We start from the raw sequence: 27,535 nt of genomic DNA on the forward strand, positions 1-27,535 counted from the left end.
ATGTGATGATAACAGGGGTTGGGGGTGTGGGGGGAGGGGGCGAGGAAGGGGAAAGAGGGGGTGGGGAGGGGAGGGGCACAAAGAAAACCAGATAGAAGGTGACGGAAGACAATTGGACTTTGGGTGAGGGGTATGCAACATAATCAAATGTCAAAATAATCTGGAGAGGTTTTCTCTGAACATATGTACCCTGATTTATCAATGTCACTGCATTAAAATTAATAATAAAAAAATAAAAATAAATAAAAATTAAAATATGTGAAAGAACAAACACTAAACTGGGGATTCAGGACATTAGGATATGTCACTTTTTACCCCAAATTTACTTTCATGCTATTCAAAATTCTCCAAGTGTGTATTTATATATTATTGTGGCAATTTTCCAAAAAATTTAAATATACTTTAATTTTGTTGGAAGTTTTAGTAACTGTAGATGCAGTGCAAGTTTCTGAACATTATGATTATCAGCAGTTCAGAGAAGTGGTTCTCGGAGGGCAGTCTCCAGACCACCTGCTTATAGCATCTCTGGGAGCTTGTTAGGGCAGGAAAACTCTAGGGCCCCTCCCTAAGTCTACAAGATCAGAGACACTGGGGGTGGAAGCTAGCAGTCTGTTTCAATAAGCCTGTCCCAAATGATCAGAATGCTAACTAAAGTTTGAGAACCTCAGGGTTAGAGAATCATTTACAATAATCAAGTTTCAATTTTCTCATTCATAAAACCTCAGGGCCTATACAACACATACATATACCCTATCTACCTATCAAATCATTTTTCATCTCAATTCAGCAAATACAGAATGCCTTGCAAATTGCATTACTATAGTAACTTTTTAGCATAAACTAAAATACTTCAGTCGAGAAAAGACATCCTGAAACCACTAGGGATAATCTTCATCCAGCCCCTTTATTTTATTTTATTTTTTAATTTATTCATTTTAGAGAGAGAGAGAGAGAGAGACAGGGGGGAGGAGCTGGAAGCATCAACTCCCATATGTGCCTTGACCAGGCAAGCCCAGGGTTTTGAACCGGCGACCTCAGCATTTCCAGGTCGACGCTTTATCCACTGCGCCACCACAGGTCAGGCCATCCAGCCCCTTTAAAAGAAAGGAAGGAATACTCTCCACCAAGAAACAACTTGCTAATGGAATGTATTACAATGTTGAGCATTCTCAGCTAGTGTTTCTCTTGTGTAACTTTGTATTAGGACATTTATTTTAAATTGAGTATTGTTAGCATTTACAGATACCTGTTTGGTGATCGTCTTGGCCAACGTCTTCTGTTAGATTCTGCAAGAAATATGGTCACTGTTACCAAGAGATCACATACCATCACAGCAAGTTTTAAAATTCAGTATTTTCTTAAGCAGCTAGTAGCATAATATCTGTAACCTAAATTTTTATCAACTACATCTAAAACAACTATTTAAACAGGTGGTAGTTTTGTCTTTAAAAGATTGACTTACTAGCTTATTAAGGGTGTGGTAGATCTTATGAATATTTGCCAGTGTTGAGAGATGAGAATTCAGCTGAAAGTCTTTAAAAAAGAGAAAGGGAAAATCAGTATCATTTATTTCCCATACTACAAAGACTATAAAAAAAGAAAGCTCAAACATGATGTTAAACAAGTGTTTTGATACAATTCAACAGTATCTCCATTAACTTGGTACTTAGTAAATAAAATACAACTACTGACCTATCTCCTCAAAATAGCCTAGCAATATAAATTTCCAACCAAATGTTAAAGTTCATGAAATTTTTATAGAATAGTAAGATAAAATACTTCAGGAGTGATAAAATCCTACCAGCAATAAACCTGAACTTAATAGAAAAATATCAATACTGTTGAGCAAATTAAACAAGTTACACAAACAGAAGACATCTCAAATGGAACATGTTCCCTTTCTCTCTCCGTTTCTCTCCTACAGAAATGCTAGTAAAATATCAAGCTCCCAACACAAAAATAATAGAAAAACATCTCAACCATTTGGCAGTTCTTACAATATATTTATTTTGTTGGATCTAACACAACCTAGAGAGCAAAAGAGGAATCAAAGCCCCTCCCCCTTCCATTAGTCAAACACAGGCAAATCAAAGAATTATCCTGCCAGCTGAGTCTGGTAGGCTGAGCGCTGTGATGGTGTCTATGGTTACTTGTACCATAATGTTAAATGTGCCACAGAACCAGAAACACGGAATCAGAAATCCCACTCATAGAGAAACAAGTCCAAGTCAAAGCCTCCACTGAATTGTCTCCAATGGTTGCAGAATTACACGCTAAATCATATATATAAGAAGAATTAAGTTGCTCCATCTTAGAATCCTGCACAACACAGAACTTTCAGTTAAACTGTTAAGCTTCTGAATTTCTAATTTCAAATGATTTTTATAAAGTAGGCTTGCATATACATTAGGATATGTAAAAGTGAATTAAAAGTATGTAAGTAATTTCATATTTGAATAAGCATCAATAGATGTATTTTCACAAAATATCAGGATTTCCATTAGTTGCTTTTCTTTACTATAATAAAGGTTAATAAGTTTGGTCTTCAAAATAACCTTGAAAAGACACTGCAACTCTCCAAGTTATACCATTCTGATAAAAAAGAAAAAACATCACCTTCACTGGAATATTTTACTTGGGACACGTATCAGATGCCAAGAACAAACACGAAGAGAAGACAACAGTACAAGCTGTCTGTGCAGAAGGACTGGACTCTCTGGGTGGCTGCTCTGAATCTGGAAAGTAGCTGATTTCCCTGCCAGTATTTAGAAAGCTTTACTTTCTTTTCTACATCGTGGCAGAAATCCAGTTCTTGGCTGGCCTACAGGGCAGAGGAGCCAGCAGGCAGCAGAGCCCTGACATTCACACTCCATTGTCAGGAGCAGCAGGCCATACAATGTACACGTACACAGATACTGCTCCGGCCTACCTGGTGGCAGCCAAGCACCTAACCCAGTCACAGCCAGCGACAATGGGCCACAGAACGCCAGTTTTTGGCTGAGAGACTACCAGAGCAGGGCCTCGAGCTCTAAACGGACCTCGAATATAGACAAGTGTTGTTTGGCGTAAATGGTGACATAATATGACACAGAACCTTTTCCATCTTATTTAGTGCATTGCACAGAGAAATTTTAAAGTACGGTATTTAGGGGTATGTGACTATATGTATATGTGTGTGTGGATTTCCTTACTTATGTTTATACTTACTAAAATGGATAGAGATCTCTAAAGCTGGAAGCAACAGCCCTCTCCTGACCTACAAGAGGTGATGGGGAGCTTACCAGTACACTGCCCCCCACCCCGCATCTACTACCAGGCCATAAGCCCCCTCTGTACTCGCTTTTCAAAAACAGGAAGACAAATAACACATTCCTTTATCATCTTGAAATTAAATCCTGAATTAAACTCTTGGGTCCTTCAAAAAACAAAAACAAAAACAAAAACTTAAGAATCTTGATTCTTTTTTTTCTTTTATTTGGGAGGGAGGAGGAGGGCGGGAGGGAGAGAGAAAGAAGAGAGGGAGAAGGGAAGGTGGGGGAGAGAGGGAAGGTGGGGGAGAGAGGGAAGGTGGGGGAGAGAGGGAGGGTGGGGGAGAGAAGGAGGGTGAGGGAGAGAGGGAGGGTGGGGGAGAGAGGGAAGGTGGGGGAGAGAGAGAAAGAGAGAGTAGAGCGTGGACTCACTGTTCCGCTTTGTTGTACACTCATTGATTGCTTCTTGCATGTGCCCTGAGGGGATAGAACCTGCGACCTCAGCCCTCAAAGAGGATGCTTTACTCACTGAGCCCACTGAGCCACCAGGCCAGAGCCTTGATTCTTTTTTTTTTTTAACTGAGGCCTCACAGGAGGGAAGAGAGAAAGGGATTTGCCATAGATCAGGGGTCCCCAAACTACGGCCTGCGGGCCGCATGCAGCACCAAGGCCATTTATCCGCCCCCCGCTGCACTTCCAGAAGGGGCACCTTTTTCATTGGTGGTCAGTGAGAGGAGCACATTGACCAACTCATTAGCCAAATGCAGGTCCATAGTTCCCATTGAAATACTGGTCAGTTTGTTGATTTAAATTTACTTGTTCTTTGTTTTAAATATTGTATTTGTTCTCGTTTTTTTTACTTTAAAATAAGATATGTGCAGTGTGCAAAGGGATTTGTTCATAGTTTTTTTTTATAGTCTGGCCCTCCAATGGTCTGAGGGACAGTGAACTGGCTCGCTGTGTAAAAAGTTAGGGAACCCCTGCCATAGATCATCAAGTAATGTGGCTTCCAGGTCCCCCTGGTCTCCCATGCTATACTTTTTTCATTACCTTGATGTTGATTCAACTGTCAAAATTCACACAAGAATATCTAAACAAGTTAAACTGCTAAATCCTTTCAAACACACACACACACTCACACACACTTCCTGCTCAGATACCACTTTGCTTTACAACCTCTCTCTCTGGAGTCTGACAGCTGGTTTGAATCTCGGGTCTACCAATTCTTTAACCAAAATTTGATGTCCTCATCTGTAAAATGAGATTACAATACCTGGACCATGATAAGTGTTCAACAAAAGATATCAGTTAGCACTATATCCCTGTACACCATTTTCCACACCACACAGCTATCTAAAATGGTCTCTAAATTCCATAGGTCCAATCAAGCCCTATCCCAGGAGCCCCAAAGTTGGCACTCACTCCCTCTGCGATGGAGGCACACAGCCTGTACATGTGCACAGCCTATGATGGCACTGCTATATTTGTACGCCACAATGTTCATAACGATAATCAAAGATAATCTCCACCCAGTGGAAAAAATATACAGAAGTGTTTAAGACCAGGTTCTGTACATGAAGTTTTACTTTATAGGCAATGAGAGTAAAAAGGTTCATTTCACAAACCATGTAATATATGCCAGCAAGTCTCCATTTCCATATCTGATGTCTACTGTCATCACTTCACAAAAAAAAGTAAAAAGAAAAGGAGCTAACAACATAAATAAATTTTCTTTAGTTTCTCCAAGGTAGAAAGAAGCTTAAGAGGAGACACAAATTCAAGGAAAAAGACAAAAATGATATTGAAAGATAAATCCAAAGGTTAACACATATTAAATTTATGGTTCATCTGTTCAGTGCTCAGGGCAAGTAACAGACCTTAAAATCTGAAACAGATTTCACATCCTTAAGGAATAGATGTTAAGAGTAAAGATCAAGTGCTTTGCAGAACATATTTAGGAAAGCACTAACTGATTCATAAAAATCTCTGGCTTCTATTTCAATTTCGAAGGCTAAATTCTAGATTGAGTCAACTTTATTCCATGATCAAATGGCTCTCCACAGTAAAGCAGTTGACTGTGTTTGACTCCCTGTGTGACATGCAAACTCTATATTCTGTACATATAAGCAACAAATGACTGTAAAAAGGCATAGCCTGCCTACTTGATAAACAGCTTGCTTAAATTATCTTTTGGGTATTTTTTAAACTACCAAGAAAGGCTGACTGAGCATAAAGTTTCTGGTGTGTTGTTTTTGGTTTTTGGTAATTACCATTTGCTGTGATGTATGTAATATATATTTAAAAAAATTAGTATCACTGAGGTCAAAGGTCATTCCACCACACCACCCTTGGTTCAGAGTCCCACAATATAGACACAGATATAACTATTCAGAATGAAGCAATTATAGGTAAGTTTGGACAATGACCATCAACCAAAAAAAAAAAAAAATCAAATTAAAAAATTTACAATCCTAATGGAATTTACTTCTGTAAGAAAGAGACAATTGCATAAAAAACAAAACCTTTCCTTTATACCACAGTCACTTCAAAAATGAGAGCGGGGAGGTGATCTCAATTCTAATAACAAAAAGCATTAATACATGTAGGAATAAATATAAATATGCAACATTCAAATGAAGAAACAATGTAAGTTTACTGAAAGACATAAATGTAGAGATATTACATTCGTGAAATGGAAAGACCCAGTATTATAAAGCAAACACATCTCCCTTGACAAACTACAAATTAAATGCAATCAAATTCCTATTCTTTGTGTCTCCCAGTTCCCCACTTCAAGAAAGATGTGGGGAAAGAGAGGGAGTCAAACAAGCTTGGCAGATTGGTTCTAAAGTTCACCTGAGAGAATGAATATGCTAGACTTGCCAGAAATTATTGAAAAAGAATGTGGAAGAACTTGCCCATCATATATCAATACATGGGTCAAAGCGGAGGTTGGTAAGCTCTCTGCGGAGGGCCAGATCATAAATATTTTAGGCTTTGTGGGTTATATGATCTTGTTGCAACCACTTTGCCATTGTAGCTCAAAAGCAACCATAAACAATCCATGAACAAGAGTGTGGCTGTGTTCAAATAAAACTTTATTTTAAAAAACTAAGTAATAAGCTAGATTTGACCCCTGAGCTGTCGTTTGTCAGTATATACATGCATGTATGTAGAAACACAAATATAATCAACATACATGATAAAATTGTATTTGAAATTGATGGGGAAGATAATTATTCAGTAAATACAAGGACAACTAGCTAGTACGTGAACAAATTAAAATTAATTCCAATTTCACCAAAAAGTTACAGATGGAAAGAGAAGGCACTCAAAGTAAAAGAAAAGTTCTTATCATGGACTCAGGGCTCTGCAGTCTCCCTCCACCCAGCTATCCAATCTCATCTCCTACTCAACTTCCTCTTGCTCACTCTTCTCAGTCACAGTGAACTAGCTTCCTGCTGTTCTGTGAACACTACAAGCACACTCCTACCTCCGGGGCTTTGCATATGCTGCTCTCATTGCCTTAAGCCCTAGTTCCTCTAATAATAGCATGGCTTTCTCTCATTCTTCATCAGGCTGCAACTGAAATATCACCTTATTACAAAACATTCCACACTCAACAAACAGGACTCCTCCATCTTTATCACTTTACCTTGCTTTACTTCTCTTTATAATACTGCCTGATATTGTCATATATTTGTCATCTTCCTCTTCCATTAGAATGTAAGCCACATGAAGGACTGCTGTATCCCTAAGCACCTAGAACAATACTTGACACATATTAGGTGCTCAATGAACACTCAATGAGTAAGTGCATGCAGACACAGACACCAACACCTAAATTCAGTATGTTCAGAGCATGTCAGTGCATCCACACCATTAGATCTCCAAATGTGAGAAACATGGTAAAAGAGGAGACTCAAAAGGAAGGCGGAGTCAGAAAAAGAAAAAAGGCTGAATCCTGCTTCAGAGTTTAGATTTAATCTCCTAAATATTTCCGACTGAGCCACCAAAAGATATGCAAATGTAACAGATAAACATGGCGCATTAGAGCAGCATCAATTCCACTCAATGGTAGCTCATCTATAAAAGTTTCACATGGAAAAAAAAAACAGGATTATGGCACAAGTCTGAAGAAACTTCACTACACTGAGCTCAGCTTCCAGGACCCGAAGGAACCTCATTCACAGAACCTCTGCCATCGCGGAAGGCTGGTGAAGAAGTTGGAGAAGCACTGAGTCCTGGGCGCCATGAACAGTGTGTGAATCAGGAGTTGTTTAGGAGGCCTGTTCTATGGCAAGTGTGTGGCAGAGATGATCGGGGCCTGGATTTAGAATGGGCTTTCATGAAGACTACTGGCAGTGACTGAGGCAGGAAATAATTAGCAGCAGTACAATGGAGTCAAAATCCTCAGTACAGTGAGACTACAGAATATCCACCTCTAACTCACACAAATTCACCTGGGGGGAAATAGGAGGGGAGGGAGAGATACTGGCACCATGAATCCCACAGTCACTCAGTTTCCATGTGCCAATCACATTTTACGCATCTCACAACACTGTATGAGTCTAGTTTTTAAAGATGTATTTTTCATAAAACACGGTCCCTAAACACAAGCCAGCTGTTTCAGCTGATGCTCAGCTGAAGAGCCAGCGATCTGTTCCAATGCTGGAGGGAAGAACTGGCTGTGATGGGCATTCCTGAGCCAATCTCCAGCGGGACACCTTCTGAAGGGATTTCCAGCGATATTTTTAATATGGGTGATTGTCACCTTACATACACACCGTAGCACTAACTTCTATACAAAATGTGACTGTGCCATAAGGAAAAACCACTAAGACTGCATTTGGGAGAGGAGAGGAGCTGTGTTGCATGTCTTTTTGTCCACTTGTCCTCATTTTATTAGCTCAAGTAGGTCAGCGGGCTAGCGATAGCCAAGCTGAGAGTAAGTCACATCTTCCAATTCCCAACCCAAAGCCTTTCCTCCACACTAGCTTATTTATAATCAGACCGAACACTGATCTATTTCCATGACTATAAAAGGAAAAGAGCAACAGCATTTCCCACCCAAAGTCATTAATAACCAAGCACACAAATGTAGGATGATATTTTTAAGTTATTACAACTGGCTAAATCTGAAACAGCCTACCATCTTTTTTTTTTATGTAAGATGTGCAGAAAAGATACCACCAGTTACACCCATGCTATTTCTACTTCATGTGCTTCTTTCTTCTTGTCATTGAAGATTCATAGAAGTATTTTATTATTAGCTAAACTCCGGTTGACCAATCAGTGAGTAAATGCTTTCAGATATACAAGTTTTTAATGCAGTACTATGCACAGTTATGTACTTAATAACTCCTTTTTCTTTTTTATTGATTTTTAGAGAGAAAGAAAAACATCAATTTGTTGTTCCACTTATTTTTACGTACATTGGTTGATTCTATTATGTGCCCTGACCGGAGATTGAACTCAGAACCTTGGCATATAAGGACAATGCTCTAACCAACTGAGCTACCTCGCCAGGTTTAATAACTTTTTTGATGACAATGAAAATGATGAACTGTATCAGTAAAGGTTTGGGGTGAGGGAGCCATGGACACTGGGGTAACAGAATAATGACCATGTTATTGTTAAAAGAGTGAAACAGAATTGGACAAAATTAAAGGTTATCAAAATCAGCACTCGTGCTAAACATTACTGGGACAGAACAAGAATATGATCTAGCAGTGTAAGGTTAGGCCTCTCATGGCCCATCCTCCTGAAATGTCAACTTGAAAATAATCTTGTTGTTTAAGCCAAGGGGGTAGTATAGTTGAGAGCCACTTTAGGTTTGCCTTTCTCCTTTCTCTACAGTGGCCTTCTTTCCTGTGGGTTTCTGATAAACAGAAGATGAAAATGTCAATGATGTCCAGTGGAGACCCTCGCCAACCTGCAAAGGACCTTTGATTTCAATCAGAGATTCCGGATATGTTACTGCAGCATAAAACAGAATCCAAGTGTTCAACAAGTCCTTACAAAGCCCAACATGATCTAAGTCATCTGACCTAAGTCATCTCATTCCACTGTCCTCGCTCACTCCGTTCTAGCCACACTCCTTAAATACGCAAGTGAATTCCTACCTCGGGGCCTGGCATTTAATATGCCCTGTGCCTCCATAACCTCTGGTGTTCACAAGACCTGACAAGTGACTTCGTTGAAATATCTACTCAAATGTCACCTAGAGAGGTCTTCCCCGACTTCCCTAATCAAAGCAGCACCTCTACTCCTACCAGATTTAGATGTTGACATACAGCACTTATCACTTTGACATTTTTAAACAGCTTTACTGAGATGTAGTTCACAAATCACACAATTCACCCATTTAAAGTACACAAGTCAATGGTTTTTAGTGTATCCACAGAGCTATGCTACCATCACCACAATCTGATGGTGAAACACTTTTATCACCCCCTTAGCAGTCACTCCTCGTCTCTCTCCTCACTCTTTCGGCCTTAGGCCACCGTGCATCCACTTTCTGTCTCGAGAGATCTGCCAATACCAGACATTTTATATCAATGGAATCATACAATGTGAGGTCTTTTGTGACCCTGAAATATCTTATATACATTTGCATGTTTAACCTTTGTCACTCTCCCTAGAGCACAAGCTCTATGAGGACAGGGACTATTTTGCTTTGTTCTCCACTGTATCCCAGTATATAGGACAGCAAAAGCCTAGCATAAGACGGGTACCAATAAACAGGGAGGGACTAAGGTATAGAGTTACTGGATTTAGCAATGGGAGGTTACTCTGTGACCTTGGTGAAGATTTCAAAGCCAGAACTGAGGCCAGGAGGAAGTGGGCTAAGATCCAGTAGGAGCTGAAGAAAAAGACTCCATCAAACAAAATCTTGTTCTAGAAGTTTTACTGTGAAAGGGAGACGAGAAGTGCACATAAGATTGAGGGAGAGTGTCGCTCTGGGTTTCACGATGAGCCTAGAGCATGGTTAAAATGCTGATACTAGGTTTGCTTAGTGCCCTGGAAGCCTGAGTGTAAAAGCAGGTCAGATCACAAATCAGTACAGATCCAGGTATGAGCTCAAATGTGTGATTTTAAAAGAAAAGTACAAAATGCAATTTTAAGTTAAAAAGATCTTTAAAAATGAGTTCTACCTCAAAATGACTTGGAAAATAAAATCAGCCATAAAGTGAAGCCTTGTTTTCTGACACTACAAAAAGTAGTGTTTTAAATGATCCACAATACCAACTGACACCTTTGCATGCCGACAGTCAGCTATATAAGATGGCACAGGTATACAACTCTTGTAAAAACAAATATTCATATTTGAGGCCAAATTATTAAAACACAAAAATTTGAAATGTTTTCTGTAACGCAAAACTAGGAAATCCCAAAAACTAGGTCTGTGGGTCAGCCTCACTCTTTGTGCCCTTCAATACCAGAAGCAGGAATCTCTTTACCTATAAAATGGGTATTAGCGCCATCTTCATAAAGACACTGCAAGGATGAAATGTGCTGCTGCTGCAATGAGCTCAGAACAGTGCCTGGCACACCGTGAGCCACCTGGGTGCCAGCTGTGATGTCACAAGGTGAGTAGGGAAGGTCTGTGCCACCCACCCAGAGGAAGAACTGCTGAGGTTTTGAGCTTTCTCCCCCACAGTTCAAACCAAACCCAACTTACTAATTAAGCTACTTAAAACTAACCCAATGGCATGCCGGGTGGATCCCGGTCAGGCGCATGCGGGAGTCTGTCTGACTGCCTCCCCGTTTCCAGCTTCGGAAAAATGAAATAAATAATAAAACTAACCCAGTGAGTGCCCCGAATCACCGCAGGGAGCTTGGAAATAATACAAGTGCCAGGACCCCAATCCAGATCAATGAAATAAAAATGGGGGGTGGGGGTAGTCAACCTTTTCTCAAGTAGCCCAGGTAATTCTCATGTGCAACCGGAGAGGAGAGTTCTGTCCCCACCCTGGACTCAATCCCCAAATTGCTGCCAGCCAGGCCATTCCTGGAACAACTTGGCACAAAACAGACAAGAATCCAACTCATTCACAAGTATGTAGAAAGGAGAAAAAAAAAAAAGATCAAGACCCAGGGAAAAGATTACAGGATTGAAAAGTCAGGCCAAAATGAAAAGAAACAAAGTAGCAGTGACGAAGGTGTCAACGTCATTCTCATCAATAAATATTTGCTATTTACAAGGCACAAAGCCAAAGAGTATGCATAGAAAGGGAAAAATCACTAAGGGGCGGGAAGCAGGTCATCATCCGTGACTCAGCATTTTCCCTGAACACAAGATCCAAAATTAAAGCCATCCAAGCACACCGCTGCCAGCTCTCTTCTATCTAACTCACAGGACCATACTAGAGGCTATGGGGAGGAACCTTCCGCACCTCACCTTCCACCTCGCCAGGCCTGGGCCTGCGGGAGACATGGCAAAGGCGTAGGCCACTTCAGGACACCCAGTCTGGCTGCACTCCAAATGTGACAAGTTACAAAGTGCTCTAGATTCAGTGTCTGCACCCCACTCTCCCACTGAAGAACACAGACTCACTCCATAGTGCAGAGTAAAAATTCATTCTTTAACCTCATTCATGCTACCAGAGCCCAGATCTAGATTTAAAGAGCGCAGCTTTGATATCAAAAAGCCCTAGGTTTGAGTCCCAGCTCTGGGGCATCCCAGCTGAGTGACCCTGTCCCTAGCCCAACCTCATGGTATCTCAGTGTACCCATCTGTATAGCTGAAATAACAGGACCCACTTCACAAGGCTATTGTGAGGATTAAATGAGATGATGCTTCCCAAGTATTTAGCAGAGTGCTGGTCCATTACTGTGCACTAATAAAAGTTCATTATTTTAATCCCTATTATTATTAAGAACATGAAAGAGCCTAAAACTGACTGAACTTAGAAGATCAAAAAGTAAAGACAAGCAGAAGGGATGACAAGGTGATGGATCTTTAAAATTCTGACTTCAATAGCCAGTTGCCTGGACAACTATCCTTCTCAGCTTCCTGTTTAATGAAGAACAAGTAATCTGTGGTCTAATTTTGGGAATGACATTTGTAGAAAGAGATCTTAAAGGAAAAAAAGATTTAAATTCACCCTCAACTACAGAAAAAGAAAAATATTTCAAAGATGTTACTCAAAAACTACATTAGTAGCTCTACCAAAAGGTAAGTTTTACATTTTCTGGCTTTTCTGCAATGTTAGGTATCTTCTATATTTAAAAAAAAAATACTATAAAAAGTGTGTGCTTAAAAAGTATGGAAATATGCATTTTTGCCACAATTAGAATCTGTTTTTAAACACCTATTGTGGCACATCAGATGGCAGAAATGAAAAGGAGCAGGAAAAAGGGAACTCACCACAGACCCTGATCCTTTGGGACCCATCCCAAGAACCAAAAGCAAAAACAGAATCCTATCAACTGCCTCAGTTGTCATCGTTGGTTGGCCAGTGACAAAATATGTAATTCCAATATACCCACATTGTTACCAGAATGTTTTTATGAAAAGCACAAATAAAATGTTGAGTATTACTTCATTGGCAGCAGTGGGTCATCTAAACCGTGGAGTCAGAATGTCTGAGTAAGACTCTTAATGCACCATTTACAAGCTGTAAAAAGTTAACCTGAGAAGGTTAATTAAACTTTCTGCCCCTCAGCTTTCCCATCTGTAAAATGGGGATAATAATAGTATAGAACCCTACTTCAGAGGGTTGTTACAAACCAGTTGAGGAGGCCAAAAATAACCACCAGTCCCCTCTCCCTCCTTCTCTCACTTCCTGGTGCCTCTCTTCAGCCCCCACCCCCAAGTAGCTGCAGCCTGCCCTTCCCCTCCTCTCCTCTCCCCTTCACTGGGCCATTTGGCAGCCACAGTCCTAGGGACTCACACCCATGCTGCTCCCACTGCTCGAAGAGCGCCCTCCCACCTAATCCCCCAGCTGCACAGAGTTCCTTTTCCTCATATAATAAAACTTCAAAAACTAAACACACACAACAGTTGCTAACTCTTCCCTGAAGTCTCATTTTAATGGCTCCATACTTGTACCCAATGCGCCCTGAGCACCCATCTAACCCAGCAGCCACAGCCCGGTACTTGAACTGTCCATTACTACTCTGCCTCCACCACTTAACTGCCGGGGGGAGGCTCCTTAAACACAGGGATCCTGCTCAGTCGTGTTTGTTACAGCAGGGCCTGGCAACAAGAAAACCTCAAGTGTCTGGTGAATGGCTGAGTGAGGAAATGCCGCACTCCCCCGGTGGTTCTGGTCACCTCCTGCCCTCCTCAAGCTCTCCTTTTAAAGTCTGAGGAGGAGCTTGTCATTACCATGGATCACTAGTAACAAAAACAGAAGTGCCACGCACTTCTCTAAAAACCTTGTGTTTTATCTCCTTTAATCCTTGAGATCATTTTTTATCTTTCCTCCTCCTCCTTCCTCCTCAGCCAAACCCTAGCTCCATTCTAAGCACCCCAGGCTCTTTGCTGCTCCTCAAATACAAGCCTGCTCCCTCTCAGAGCTTCTGCCTGTGTTCCCTCGGCCTGGAATGCCCCTCCCCTCCATCGGTCTTAACTTAAAATCTTAGTGAGGCTTCCCTGATCATGCTATTCAAATATTCTCCACTCCCTCTCCCCTCAGTTCTAGAGGTGCCTGTGCTCTCCCCTTCCCTGCTTTATTTTTCTCTACAGAACTTATCCCCATCCGACATACTACATGATTTACCTATGGGATGAAAACTTCACGAAAGATGAAGAACAGGGCCTGGTGCATAGTAGCTGCTCAATAAACATTAGCTGACTGACCAACTTCATACCCTGCCATGGGTACTTCTTATACACGAGGCCTCTAAAGCACACACAGAGCAGCTGAGCAACCTACCTATACTCACACAGCTAACAGATGACAGACGCAAGGACTTGAACCCATTATGACTTTAAGACCCACACTTAACTACAATAAAATGCTTTCCGGTCTCCCAATTTGACCCAGATAACAATTACCGTATTCCCCCATGTATAAGATGCACCTTTTCCCGAAAAATTTTGGGTCTAAAAACTGGGTGTGTCTTATACAGTGGTTGTAGATTTTTTTTTTACTTGCATTTCCCACTTGCTCATGCTTGTTTTTGCACTCATTGTTGAAGACAGTGATTCCTCATCAGACACAGATAAGGACAAGCTAGTGGATGGGAGTTTTGACAGTGATGAGGAGTTGTATGAATTTTATGATGAATAAAACAAGTTCAGAAACTTTATGTAAAACTTTTTTTTTTTTTCAAATTTCAGGCCCCAAAATTAAGGTGCGTCTTTATACTTGGGAGCATCTTACACATGGGAAAATAAAGTAAAAGACATCATCACATCTGTGGAGCAAATCCTAGCATTATGACTTCAGGCCATAGAGAAACAAAACCCATCCACTGAAAAACCTTTCAAGAGAACAAGTCATCATCTAACTCTAGACAGTTCATGTGGTAAAGTATTAATTAACAGATTTATAATTTATACAGCAGTGATAGTTTTTCTTTGGATTTAATTGTTCAGTAAAAAAAGGAAAGACTTATCACCTCTCTTTATACTGTAATATTCCCACAAACAGCAAAATAATAAAAAAAAAGGGAAAGGACTAAGATGATATATATTAAAAGTTAAAAATTATATTGGGGCCTGACCTGTGGTGGCTCAGTGGGTAAAAGTGTTGACCTGGAATGCTGAGGTCGCCGGTTCGAAACCCCAGGCTTGCCTGGTCAAGGCACATATGGGAGTTGATGCTTCCTGCTCCTCCCTCTATTCTTTCTATCTCTTTCCTCTCTCTGTCTCTTTCTCTCGCTGTATCTCCTCTCTCTAAAAAAATAAATAAAAATGTAAAAAAAAATAAAAATAAAAAAATTATATTGGGAAGTAGAGAAGCATAGAGTAGGAGGGGCACAGGGAACTTCTTGGGGGTAATGACAATGTTCTGTATCTTAATTTTAGTATTGGTTGCACCGGTGTAGTTATTTATCAAAATTTATCAAACTGTATACTTAAAATATGTCCAATTTTATCTATTTATGTCTAATTTTATAACATGTAACTTATACTCAGTAAAGTTGACTAAAAAGCAATTAGAACTAAACAGATATTCCACCAAAAAGAGCTTCAAATATTATTTCCACAGTTAATATGGGCAAGTCAGATTCAAAAAGATGCAAAAGTTACACATGAGCTCCTGAACACACCACCTTTCAATTTTTTTTTAGAGACAAACAGGTGACTACCTAACGACAGCAATGCAGAGTTCCACACAATGAGACCAGGAGTGGGGCTGCTGTGTGGCTCTGAGCCCTTTCTGACCACCACCAGCGAGGCAGCCCCCAGCTGACACTGCCTGTGTGCTCCTTCAGTCCTAAGTCACCTGGAACCAGGACTCCTGGACCCTGAACAGAGTCCAACCAGGCAGATCACTGCTTTCCACAAAAAGCCTCCACGGGAAATTGACCAGTGACAGGTCTGAATGTTGAATTTGTCATAAGTCTTAGCTGTGAGCATCAGCAATCAAATAGCTGATTTAAACAGAAGAGTGATTTGCTTGTCAAAGGCTACAAACAGCTGACAGAATCTCTAGGAAATCCACAGAACCAAGCAGTTCAGCTACACAAGCAAAACAACGCCTAAGGGCACACAGCAGAGTGCCCCGTCCACACAGCCCAGGGAACTGCCTGGCACCGCGACCAAGGCCTCCAGACTCTGGAAATAGAAATTCCCTCCAAATGGCCTGCAGGCGCCCCTTGCTACTCCCCAGCACCTGCCTCCAGCTTCAGATTCATACCTGGGGTCGGCGTGTCTGAGAAGCCCTGCCTGAGAAAACAGGAATTCCCCAATCAGAGGAAAAGCCAGGTGCCTGCCCACCAGACACAAATGGACCGCACACCTGCTCTGCCAATACTGCTGAAATACATCAGCAGGTCAGGGAAAGTTTTCAAAAAAATATTCTCAGGAAAAAAAATCCTAAAGATAGAACTAAAAAAAATCATACCCAGAGGTAATGCTATTTGAAAAGAGTGCAATGTTTTTCATATTATTTAGTATTTTACTCAGTATATTAATTAGTTTTAAAAACTACAAGCCTACCTTCCTAGATTGAAAATATCTCATTAACAACATTTTCTAAATAAAAGAAAAAATGCAAATTTGAAGCAATTTGTCTGCTTGAACACTGAACATGAAAAAAATATATCCTTAAAGCTGAAATAGTCATGCAATAATGTAAAATGCTTGATTCTATTTAAAATGTAGTATTTTGATTCTTTCTTCTACTTAAAACATAAGCCACAAACAATAACCTCTTTGATAGCCACAAATACTTTTAAATACATATTCTGCTTAAAAGACTAATTCTCAAGAGGTGCTTCGAACCTGAAATCTCAGAATAAGAAAAAAGTACAAGCTTTGAAAACCTATTAACACTTATTTTAGCTGACCAACTATAAAAAGATATCAGCAATAATGTCCAATTCTCAGAAAATTCATTTCCAACTAAGAGTTTACTTTCTAAATGAAGGCGGCTTTTCATCGATCTCAATGCATTGTTAATATTCAGAAATAAAACCTTAGGACCAGAATTGGTCATAAAACAAAAAAGAGGGGAAAGGCAGGAACACTCTGGGCCCCTTTAATGTCAGACCCACCAAGCTCTGTATTAGGTCTCTGCACACAGGACTGCTACACGCCAGATCTGAAACGGACAGGTGGACTTTCCCGTGCAGACTCCTGGTTCCTCAGTACATTACTAGCATTCTATTCTCTCTCAGAGGATTCCTCCCCGGGCCCTGGCTGGTTAGCTCAGTCAGTTCGAGCATCATCCCAAAACACCAAGGTTGCAGGTTCAATTCCCGGTCAGAGCACAAACAGGAACCAACCAATGAACACACAACTAAGTGGAACAATAAATAAATGCTTCTCTCTCTCCCCTCCCCCTTTCCTCTCTCTGCCTCTCTAAAACAATCAATTAAAAAAAGAATTTCTGTATGCCATGGACATTCCTCAAAACTGACATATGCATACACTTTAAAAGACATATCATTTAAACTGGTTTGTATATGGCTGACTTTGTAAAAAAAAAAAAAAAGGGCAGAGATAAAAATGAAAGTTTGTACTCCCTAAAGAAAAATCTGAAGATAAAGAAAGACAACTAGAAGCATGCTGAAAAACAGGAAGAATTAAAATTTTCCAGATAATTCACAAACCAACCCTGATTTATCAATGTCACCCCATTGAAATAATAATAATTAAAAATAAATTAAAAATATCACTAATAAAGATATTCACCACACACACAAAAAAAGAGTAGACCAGTTAAATTTAATCCAAAACATATACAAGGACCTAAGCAGGACAAGATGCTGGACAATAAAGTGGATACTAAGAAATAGTCCCAGATCTCAAGGGGGTAATAACCTAATTGGGGAAGGGAACAACAAGCAGCTATTGTTACATAAGAAAATGGAGACTAGAAGTAAACAGTACTTCAGATATTCAATGGAGAGAGAGAATCTTCCTAGAACAAGGGAACAAGGAGCACAATGAACAAAAGTTCCCTCATGAAGTAGCAGTGAGGGCAGCGGGTAAGGAAGGAAAAGTCCAGGGGGAGAAACTGAACTTACATTACAGAAACTGGTTCAATCCCAGGTTCTGAGGAGTCTGTATTTCAGTAAGCAACTGACAGCCCTCAAGGTTTCTGGGTAGGGGAATTGAAAGGAGAAAGGTGATTCAACTGCTGATGGAAAAAGATCAAGTTATAGAAGGCTGAGACAGGCAAAAGGATCACTTGTTATTATGAGAAAGGATGGATCAGACCTAAAACGATGGCCACAGACACAGGAGAATACAGGCATGGGAAGAGATGCCACCTCTCTATCACTACTGACCAGGGATGAGAAATGTCTAAGTTTCTAGCTTGGGTTATAAAGTGAATTGTTTCATTAACCAAATGAATAAAATGAATTGGTTTTGTATCCCTCTTTGTTTTGCCTACTTGGAAGCTAGAGCCAAATATATGGCCTATTTCTAATATATGGCAAGCATTTATGTGCAACTTGTAAATCTACAGTTTATTTTCCTTCATTTCACAGGACTTATCTCTAATTATTTTAGAATAGGCAGAAAACAAACATAAAAAGATTGAGACCAAACCTGAAACAGCTAGACAGAATAGCTGGCTCAGGGATACAACCTGTAGGCTGCCAACCCAGAAAGTTCTCCTGACCCTTTTTCCAACCTGACAAAGTTTCCCATAACAAAAGATGAAAAATGCCAGATTTCACCTTCTCAACCTCCCACACAAGTAGCAGTGGCGTGAGATGCGTTCTAACTACTGAAAACTGCAGAAGTCTCCAAGGTGACTTTCTGAAAAACACTCCTCTCTGATAAGAGGAACCTGTATGTAAATAAACTCCTTCCTTACCTAACTTAGACAGGCATAATGTCTGGTGCTGCAGCAACCACTTTGCAAACATGAAGCAATGAGCCTGAGACTTGATAAGCCAAAATATTAAGAAGAGAGGAAGAAAAGGATGCAAAGAGTGCAGATTCTTAAAAGTTATCATTAAGATGCTACACCAGCCTTTGAGCCTAGACAAGAATACTTCTCTAGACTTCTTGCTACTGGACAGTAAGGTCTATTATTTAAGTCTTTCTTCGTTTTAAGAAAGAGAGAAGATAGGGGAGAGAGAGAGAGAAACATCGATTTGTTGTTCCACTCATTTATGGGTTGATTCTTGTATGTGCCCTGACTGGAGATTGAACCTGCAACCTCGCCTATGGAGACCATGCTCTACCAGTGCCAGCCAAGGCTATTTAAGTCATTTTTTTTTTAAAGCAAGAACAAGAGAGACAGAGAGATGAGAAGCATCAATTCATAGTTATGGCACTTTAGTTACTCATTATTTCTCATATGTGCCTTGCCTGGGAGGTTCCAACTGACCCTGTGCTCAAGCCAGAGACCTTGGGCTCAAGCCAATGACCTTTGGGCTCAAGCCAGTGACCCCAATCAAGCAGGCAACATGGTGCTCAAGCTGGTGAGCCTGCACTAAACCCAGATGAGCCTGCGCTTAAGCCAGCAACCTCAGGGCTTCAAACCTGGGGCCTCAGTGTCCTAGATTGACACTCAATCCACTGTGCCACCACCGATCAGGCTTAAGCCATTTTTAATTGGGCAGTTGCTTGCCAAAGGCATACTAACTCATACAACAGAGGTCATCACAAGGTCAGTTTCTGATAGGTTGATTTTTAAACTGCTGAGTCAACAAGATTATATTATTGAGATGAGAAGAATGCAAATGTTTATTATGGTCACGAAAAAAGCAGTAAGTTAATAAGAATTTCTAAGCAGCCAAGATAAAAACAGAAAATGATTAATAACATTTGAAAAAGTGTGATCACATGTTAGGAGGAACAATCTTCTTGGAGAGAGGTATAGAGAAAGAAAAGAGTAAATGTACAGAAGTGCTTTAAGGTGGAGAAAAATAAGAAGACTTTCTTTTCTGGCAATGTTATAAACAATATTATAAACATCCTTCCTGATATAAAAGAATCCACAAAGTCTGAGTCAAGTGTAAGAAACATTAGTTTAAATGCATAGCTAAGTTCATAAGAAAATAAAGGACCTCCCCAAAGGCCAAAAATCAAAGAACCGAAAAACCAAGCAGAAAGTTTAAGCTGATAATGTATAGAAACCCAGGGTTTGGAGGGCTGGGGGGGAGGGGGTACGGTAAAGTACATCCGCCCTTTAAAATGAAATAGAAAGAGGGAAAGAAATGAGTAACCTAATAGTTTCTTTAAAAAACACCAGTTAGAGCATCATTTGGAAAAAACAAGGTTGAGGTTTTGATTCCCAGTCAGGGCACATACCGGAAATGACCAACAAATGCACAATTAAGTGGAACAATAAATGAATGCTTCTTTCTCTCTCTGCCCCCCTTCCTTTCTCTGTCTCTCTAAAATCAATCAATAAAAGTAATAATAAAAACAAAAAACACCATCTTGAAGACAATTATAACTCTTGTTTTCAATCTCATACATTTTTATGAGAGCAAATTCCAGGATTAAATGTACATTTTTAAAAATATGTCCATATTACATACTTATTTATCACAAAGGGTCCCCTGGATATTTCACCATAAACAAATAAGGTAGATATAAATTATTTCCCCCCAAAACCACACATTGCCCAATTTCTCAGCCATTATGAAAAGAACTATCAGTGAATCAAGTACATAAGTTCAGTATATTTGTAACCATATTAAAAGGTTCACAGATCTTAGGGCTTTTTGGTAAAAATTTTATCATTAGGGTCATTAAAATATTCTTTTAGTGACTATGTTACCAATAGTTTCCAAAAACTCACATAAAAATTACCTGTCATCTCTGAGCTAATCTTACAGCCCTATAGATTAGTTTTGAATCACTGAATAAATGGTAATGGAACCCACAAAGGCTGTGATGTTTAGGGAGTCGAGACTAAGAGAATGGTCTCTAATACTAAAAAGGCAGCTAGAAGGAATTATGGGCCATAGCAAAAAACAAAAACAAAAAAACATGAAAACCTCTAAGGGTCCTCCACTGAGTTTACCTACTCAAGAACATTTTTCGAAGTCCCTCCCTCATCCTTGGAGACAGTCCAATAAATAAAACACATAATTTATATTATCTTCACAAGGGTTAAATTTGTCTCCACTGTGTTCCCACATTTATATAAGGCTAACCCTTTGAAACTAGTGTTTACATACAACATAAGCCACAATAAATACACCACCCTAAACGCTGCTTTACATTGTGTTGCATCCTGAATGTTTTACCCACAACTTAGTGTGCTTGATGGTTCAAGACTAAGCATTTATTCCACAAATAAGGCCAGCAAATGCAGGGGGAAATAATCAAGTCCGGAATCAAGACCCCAAGTGTGAAAGGGCTGCATTTGACTTGGTTTTCCCCTCCCGCTGACAAAAGGAAGGAGGTCTGTCTAGTGACCCTTTTCCAGTCCCAGGGGACACAAGAGCCTCCCGAGTACGCCCTGGACTCCTCGGGGGAATAAAGCACGAGTTAGCAGAGAAGGGAGGCTCCAAGGGGCGCACTGCATTCTGGAACTCGTTTCCACAGTTACCCACGTGCACCCAACCCAACCGCGCCAAGGCCTACAAGTCCCAGAATTCCACACGACCGCCTTTCCCCTTCACACCCGGCAACTGGAGCCAGACCCTAAGCCCCTAAAGCGCTCTCTCCGCACGCCCTGGAGGGGTCGCGTTCCCCCCCCCGCGCTACGCGGGGCCTCTGACCCCACACTCCCTTGTAGGGAAGCGGGTTCAGAGGCACCAGCCTCCCAACCGGACTACCAAATATTAGAAAACTGCGTCACAGACTGCCAAATTCAGGGACCGCCAGAGACTCCGACACCTTCCCTGCGCAAAACCCTCCACCCCGCCTCCAAGGCCCGACCCCTCCGGCTCCGGCCGCGGAAAACCCGCAGCCCGCGTCCCTGCCCCGCCTCCCAGTTCTGCAGCCGGAGCCCGCGCCAGCGCTGACCTCGCTTCCCGCCGCTCCGGAGGAATCGCGGCCAGCACCAACCTCGGGGCGCCCCCCTTCGCCCCCTGCACCTCAACCCCGCACCCCCGCAGCAGAGCTCTCCCCTCCAGGAACACTGCCTTAATGGAGGAAGGAAGAGACACCTCCCCCAAACACACAGTCTGACACCTAACCGCCCCACCCCCAAGCCCCACACAGACGAAATCTGGACTTGACAGTCCATCCCCTGCCCCGGCCCCTCCCTATCTCCCTTCCCTCCCAACTAGCTCTTCACCCACACTGCACCTCCTTTACCCCTGCCCCCATCCTATACCCCATGCCCTCCCCTCCGTCCTCTTCTCTTACTGCCAATTACCCTATCTTCCCAACACCTGCTCCATCCTATTACCCCACCGTGGACCTCCTTTCACCACTCCCAGTTACCCCATCAGCCTTCCTATGCCCCTCCGCCTGCCGGACTCCCCAACTATCATCCCCTCACACCCCAATCCCTCCCACCATCTCGCTCTCCCGTTACATCAGCCGCATCTCTTTGCCCGCCCTCCTGCCCCGCTCGGCCGCTGCCCCCATTCCCCCACCCCATTGTTCCCCCCACCCTAGCCAACCAGCCCTTCTTCCCATTGTCCCCGCCCCCGCGCTCCCCCTAGCACTCACCCGCCTTTCTCACCAAGCCACCCGCACCGCTCAGCCCCTAGGAAATCCTCACCCCTGCGCCCCCCGCTCTCTCGCTCGCTGCCTCTCTCTCCCTCCGGTGCCACCCCCTGGCCCTGCCCGCTAGCGCCCGCCACCGCTTCCACCTCCATTCACCCCAGACACTCCGGTCCCGGCCCTTCATCGCACGTCCCGCCCCCCCACCCCCACTGAAATGAAGCCAGTCCCCACCCCCCTCACCTCCGCCCTCCCCTAGCAGGCCAGCCCCTTCCCCCGACGCCCGCCCCCGCCCCGCACCGCCCAAGGCGTCACCCCCCGCCCCGGCCCCGGGAGGGGTTAGGGGTGGCTCCCGGGCAGAGGCTCCCGGCGCGTTTCGGGACAGGAGACGCGAGCGCAGGGACTGCGAAACCCGAGTGGAAAGTGTTGCCAGCCGCCGGACCCCAACCCGCTCTCACTCTCTCTCTGTTACTCACTGACAGCCGCAGCATCCGAGTGCATTTTCGGACAGCACACCCCGCTCCCCGCCCAGGATCCCGCGCTCGCCTCGCGGTATCCCCACCGGCTCGCCGCACCTCGGCTGGGAGCTGAGGACCCGCCGCCAGGCACTCCGGGCCCGCCCACTTCGCCTCCCCCATTGGTTAAACTTCTGAGAGGAACCGCCCCTCCGCGTCTTTCATTTGACAAAAGGAATGCAGAAAGCGCCGGTCTGGAGCGGTCAGGGAGGCCCCGCCCCCTGAAGTCCAATGCGATTGGTCCCGGTCCCCGTCCTGGTAACGCCCCTGGCGGAGACCACGCTCTGGAGTATCAGGTTGGGCCCGGCTTCTGTCACTCATCCCCAGGAGTCTGAAAGCGCGTGTAGGGGCGAGGCTGGGGAATTGGTCCACCTTGACCCTGAAGCTCCGCCCCGACACGGGCGGGATTGGTGGAGCTGCAGACCAACCGAGAAAGATGGGTCGGCGTCTGAAACAAAGCACGCGAAGTGTTCCCAGAAAAACCTAGAAGGGGAGGCGCAATCCCGGCAGTTTGCATCTTGTTTCGCCTAGGAGTAGAGGCAGTTTATACCACCCGCTTGGAGCATCGCGACCGCGCTTCCCACTTGTCTCGCACAATTCAGAACGGCTCCCTGCGGGAGCCCAGTCCACCCCGGACTTCGACTGGGACCTCTCTTGCCAGCGGTTTCCTACAGCTGGAAACTGGAGAAAGAACTTCCGCGTCGTTTCCAGCAAACCCTATGGTGAGGAACACATTCCCATTTCTTGTACAACAATCTATCCTCACCCCGTTTTCGAAATGCACTTCATTTCCAGAGTTAACACTTCTTCCCCTTTGGTCACAAAGGGGTTGTTCGTAAGGCTTCGAATGCTACAGGCATTGTCCCTCGTACACACATCTGCAAGCTTGAGACTGCCTACAGGAAATCCAGGGCCGCGCTCTGAGCTTTGGGTGCACTCTGGCACATGAACAATTCACCAGCCCTCGAAGGACAGCCAGCATAAGCTGAGACAACCTAAGTCATTGACGCTGGGAAGTCATCCAGAAAACAAAATTGGCTGTTACTTGGCAGAGGAAAACCTTAATTTAGGTGAACTCTGACCATTGAGTTTCCTAAGTCATGAATTTGTACCATGAGTTCTGACCAGTATTTTCAATGCTTTCAAACCAACTCATCATACTCACTACGTTACTGTAGTGAGTAATATTATTGTGAGGTATAGTGGAGGATCGCTCCCTCCTACCCCAATCACAGCACACTCCCTGTGCTGACCCCATCTCAGAGAATGGATGACTCCACAAACATCTCTTATTTTGATTTTAGATTTCTATAGCCCAGGCACTTAAGTTTCAGGGTTCTGAAATTTAGGTTTCAAATCAGGGATAATGTTACACCAAACACAAGATATTTTAAAGGGAATCAAGCCAGTTCCCCTGTCCCACACCACTGGCATTGTAATATATTCCATACTACTTAATCCCTAATGTTTTAGGAGTATATTACTCCCTTATAATTTAAAAAATATAATTTATGACATTTCTATCATTCAAATGTTTATGAATTACTTCATTTAATTGTAGAATCTCAGTATTGAACCTGAATTTAACCACTTCCGTTTCCTTCTCAAGACAAGAATAGCATCCATATTGGTGACCTTTAACCTGAGAGCCTCAGCTGGGCCCCACAGAGAGTAGTAGGTACCTCTTTGGTCTCTGAGATAGGCCATCTTTGTCTAGCAGATTTAATTGTAAGAACATCCATCCTTACTCTCAGCAGAAAAGATGCTCCTGCATTCTGTATCCCATTTATGTTTCCAACCTATTCTACATCAAGAAAATAATAAATTATATATAGTTTATACAAGTTTATAATATTTTGTATATTTGTATGGGGCTTTTTGGGGTTTTTTTTTTTTACAGAGAGTCAGAGAGAGGGATAGATAGGGATAGACAGGAACAGAGAGAGATGAGAAGCATCAATCATCAGTTTTTCGTTGCAACACCTTAGTTGTTCATTGATTGCTTTCTCATATGTACCTTGACCGTGGGGCTACAGCAGACTGAGTAACTCCTTGCTCGAGCCAGTGACCTTGGGTCCAAGCTAGTGAGCTTCACTCAAACCAGATGAGCCTGTGCTCAAGCTGGCGACCTTGGGGTCTCAAACCTGGATCCTCTGCATCCCAGTCCAATGCTCTATCCACTGCGCCACCACCTGGTCAGGCAATTTGTATGGGTTTTTTACTGTACCTGGTACTTCAAGAGCTGAGATATGTTATTTTATACATAAATGGGCTTACTCCTGGACACCTCTAAAATTCAAATAAGCCCACAATAAATTTGTTTTAGGTAGCCGTTTGCTATACGGATTTATTTTTTCAGCAAATTTTGTAGTAATGTTATGTAACTACAATTAAGTAAGCTACATGAGGGACCTGCAAGCTACTTTGCCCCTAACACGCAGCACTCTTCTGGCACAGGGTGTCCCTAAAAACATACAGAATGTACAGCCATTGTTATTTCAGTTTAGTCAGTATGATTATTTTCAAATAAAAAACAGATTTAGTAATTTACACAGCTCTTTGTAGTGGGTCAGCTACAGTCTGAAGGTTGAGAGGCAAAGCTCATTCTTAGTCTGCTAAAGTTCACTGCCCCCGCATGTTTTATGAATAATAAAACAGATATAATTAAATGATGACATAATATTCTGCAAATATTATCCCATCACTATAATAATCCCTAAGACTATAAACCTTTGAGGGCAGGACATTTATTACATTTTTTTTGAGAGAAAGAGAGAGGAAGGGAGAAAGATGAGAAGCATCAACTCCTAGTTGTGACACTTGAGTTGTTCATTGAGAGCTTCTCATATGTGCCTTGACTCTGGGAGGGGGGGCTCCCACAGAGCCAGTGACTCCTTACTCAAGCTAGCGACCTTGGGCTCAACCCAGCGACCTTGGGCTTCAAGCCAGCAACCTTGGGGCTCAAGCCAGCAAACCCCACATTCAAGTTGGTGAACCTGTGCTCAAGCCAGTGAGCTTGGGGTTTCGAACCTGGAACCTCAGCATCACAGGTCAACGTTCTATCCATTGTGCCACTACCAATCAGGTAGGAAACTTACTACATTTAACTTTATACCCCTAGTACCTAGTATAGTACTTTCAATTAGTAGGTACAGTTAACTGTTCCTTAAAGTGAACTAAATGTTGACTGTAACATGAAGTTTTAGATCTGAAAGAAACCTTGTAGGTTATCAAATCCAACTTCCTCATTTTAAGACTATGACACTAAAAGTCCAAAAGAGTTAAATGTCTAATCCAAGTCACTCAACTAGCTAACAACAAAGCATTAATTAAACTCGGGTTTCCTAAGTCCTAGACCAGGTATTTTCCCCTGCACCAACCAGTGTCCAATATCAAAGCTTCAAATTCCAAACATGGGTAAATTACTTTGCCTTCCCATTTGAAAGTTATGCCAACCTAGTACAAATTCTATAGAAGACAAATTACTTCACACTGCACTGTGTCTTGGTTTTCTCATCTGCAAAATAGTGAAAATAATACGATTTACTTCATAGGTATGTTAAGAGGATTACATGAATGTTTAGATTCAAGTAAAGCACGTAAACGTACCTGGCATATAGTAATTCTCAATAAATGGTAGGGGCTGCTGTCAATGTGACACTCTCCAATACTGCTCTCATTCTTAAATAAACCCTTCCTCCTCACATCTGACAGCATCCCAAATCTGTCTTTTCCTCTAAGCTAGTCCCTGAGTAAACAGTCACTGTTTTATGAACTTGGCTTCCTTCCTCCCTTTTAGAGTTAAGGGTGAACATTGACTTAGCATGCAGAAGTGTCCTTCCCCAGGACATGCCACCAATGGGAAATGAGCCTAGTTTGGAACTGAAATATGAGCAACCTTACACTGAACAGGAAAAGATAAGAACCTAGTATCAATGCTGTATCATTCAAACTCCTTGAAAACTGGCTTAATAAAAAAAATCTGGCGATACTAGAAGTTCAAATGGACATAGGAAATTCCTCTGGATATAAAAAGAGGGCATCCCAAATGAGTAAACAGATTGTAATTAATTATAGGAGATTCTACATGCATAGAGACACATTTTGTATTTCCAGAATGAATAATTTCTCTTCCTTGTACTTTGAAATAATGTTACCTTTCCCTGAGAGCCACAGTTACTGGTGTACAAGATTTTTAGTCTACTGTACTATACCAGAGGCAATGGCAAAATGTCTTTTAAGTATTACCCTTGGGCCAGCCTATATTAAGACTCAAACCTTACCACTTAAACCCCTGAGCAGGCATTAAACTTGTCTGGGGCCTCAGTTCCTTCAGCTATAAAAATGGGAGTAACACCTTCAAGGAAGAAATAAGGATGAAATAAGATAAAATATATAAAAGTATAAAGCAGGATTGAATGCATGAGCACCAATTATGTGATGCTATTACATATTTCTTTGTGAACCTAATTGGCTAATTTTTATGCTTGGGACTATTTCAAGTAAAATTAAGTCTGTATTTTTAAATTTCTAGAAAATTTTGGGTTCTTTCTTTC

General features: G+C 42.1%; 1 protein-coding gene across 8 annotated transcripts in view; it reads right to left on the bottom strand.

The window, feature by feature from the left end:
* The window catches only part of DCUN1D4 (defective in cullin neddylation 1 domain containing 4), a 90,717-nt gene extending 67,654 nt beyond the window's left edge, over positions 1-23,063 (bottom strand). For 2 of the 8 annotated variants that reach the window (XM_066279836.1, XM_066279833.1), the window contains exons 1-3: positions 22,941-23,063; positions 1,463-1,533; positions 1,247-1,286 (exon numbers count right to left, since the gene is read on the bottom strand). In XM_066279836.1, coding sequence (XP_066135933.1) covers positions 1,247-1,286; positions 1,463-1,533; positions 22,941-22,965 — 136 coding nt within the window. In that variant the 5' untranslated portion in view covers positions 22,966-23,063. Of the gene's footprint in view, positions 1-1,246; positions 1,287-1,462; positions 1,534-14,927; positions 14,947-21,816; positions 21,883-22,470; positions 22,490-22,623; positions 22,643-22,940 lie in introns of those variants that run through there. The other 6 variants (XM_066279842.1, XM_066279838.1, XM_066279841.1 and 3 more) reach the window with 6 other exon arrangements.
* Between the last annotated feature and the right edge of the window lie 4,472 nt (positions 23,064-27,535).

The sequence above is a fragment of the Saccopteryx bilineata genome, chromosome 5 (assembly GCF_036850765.1).
Source record: "Saccopteryx bilineata isolate mSacBil1 chromosome 5, mSacBil1_pri_phased_curated, whole genome shotgun sequence".
Classification (NCBI taxonomy): Eukaryota; Metazoa; Chordata; class Mammalia; order Chiroptera; family Emballonuridae; genus Saccopteryx; species Saccopteryx bilineata.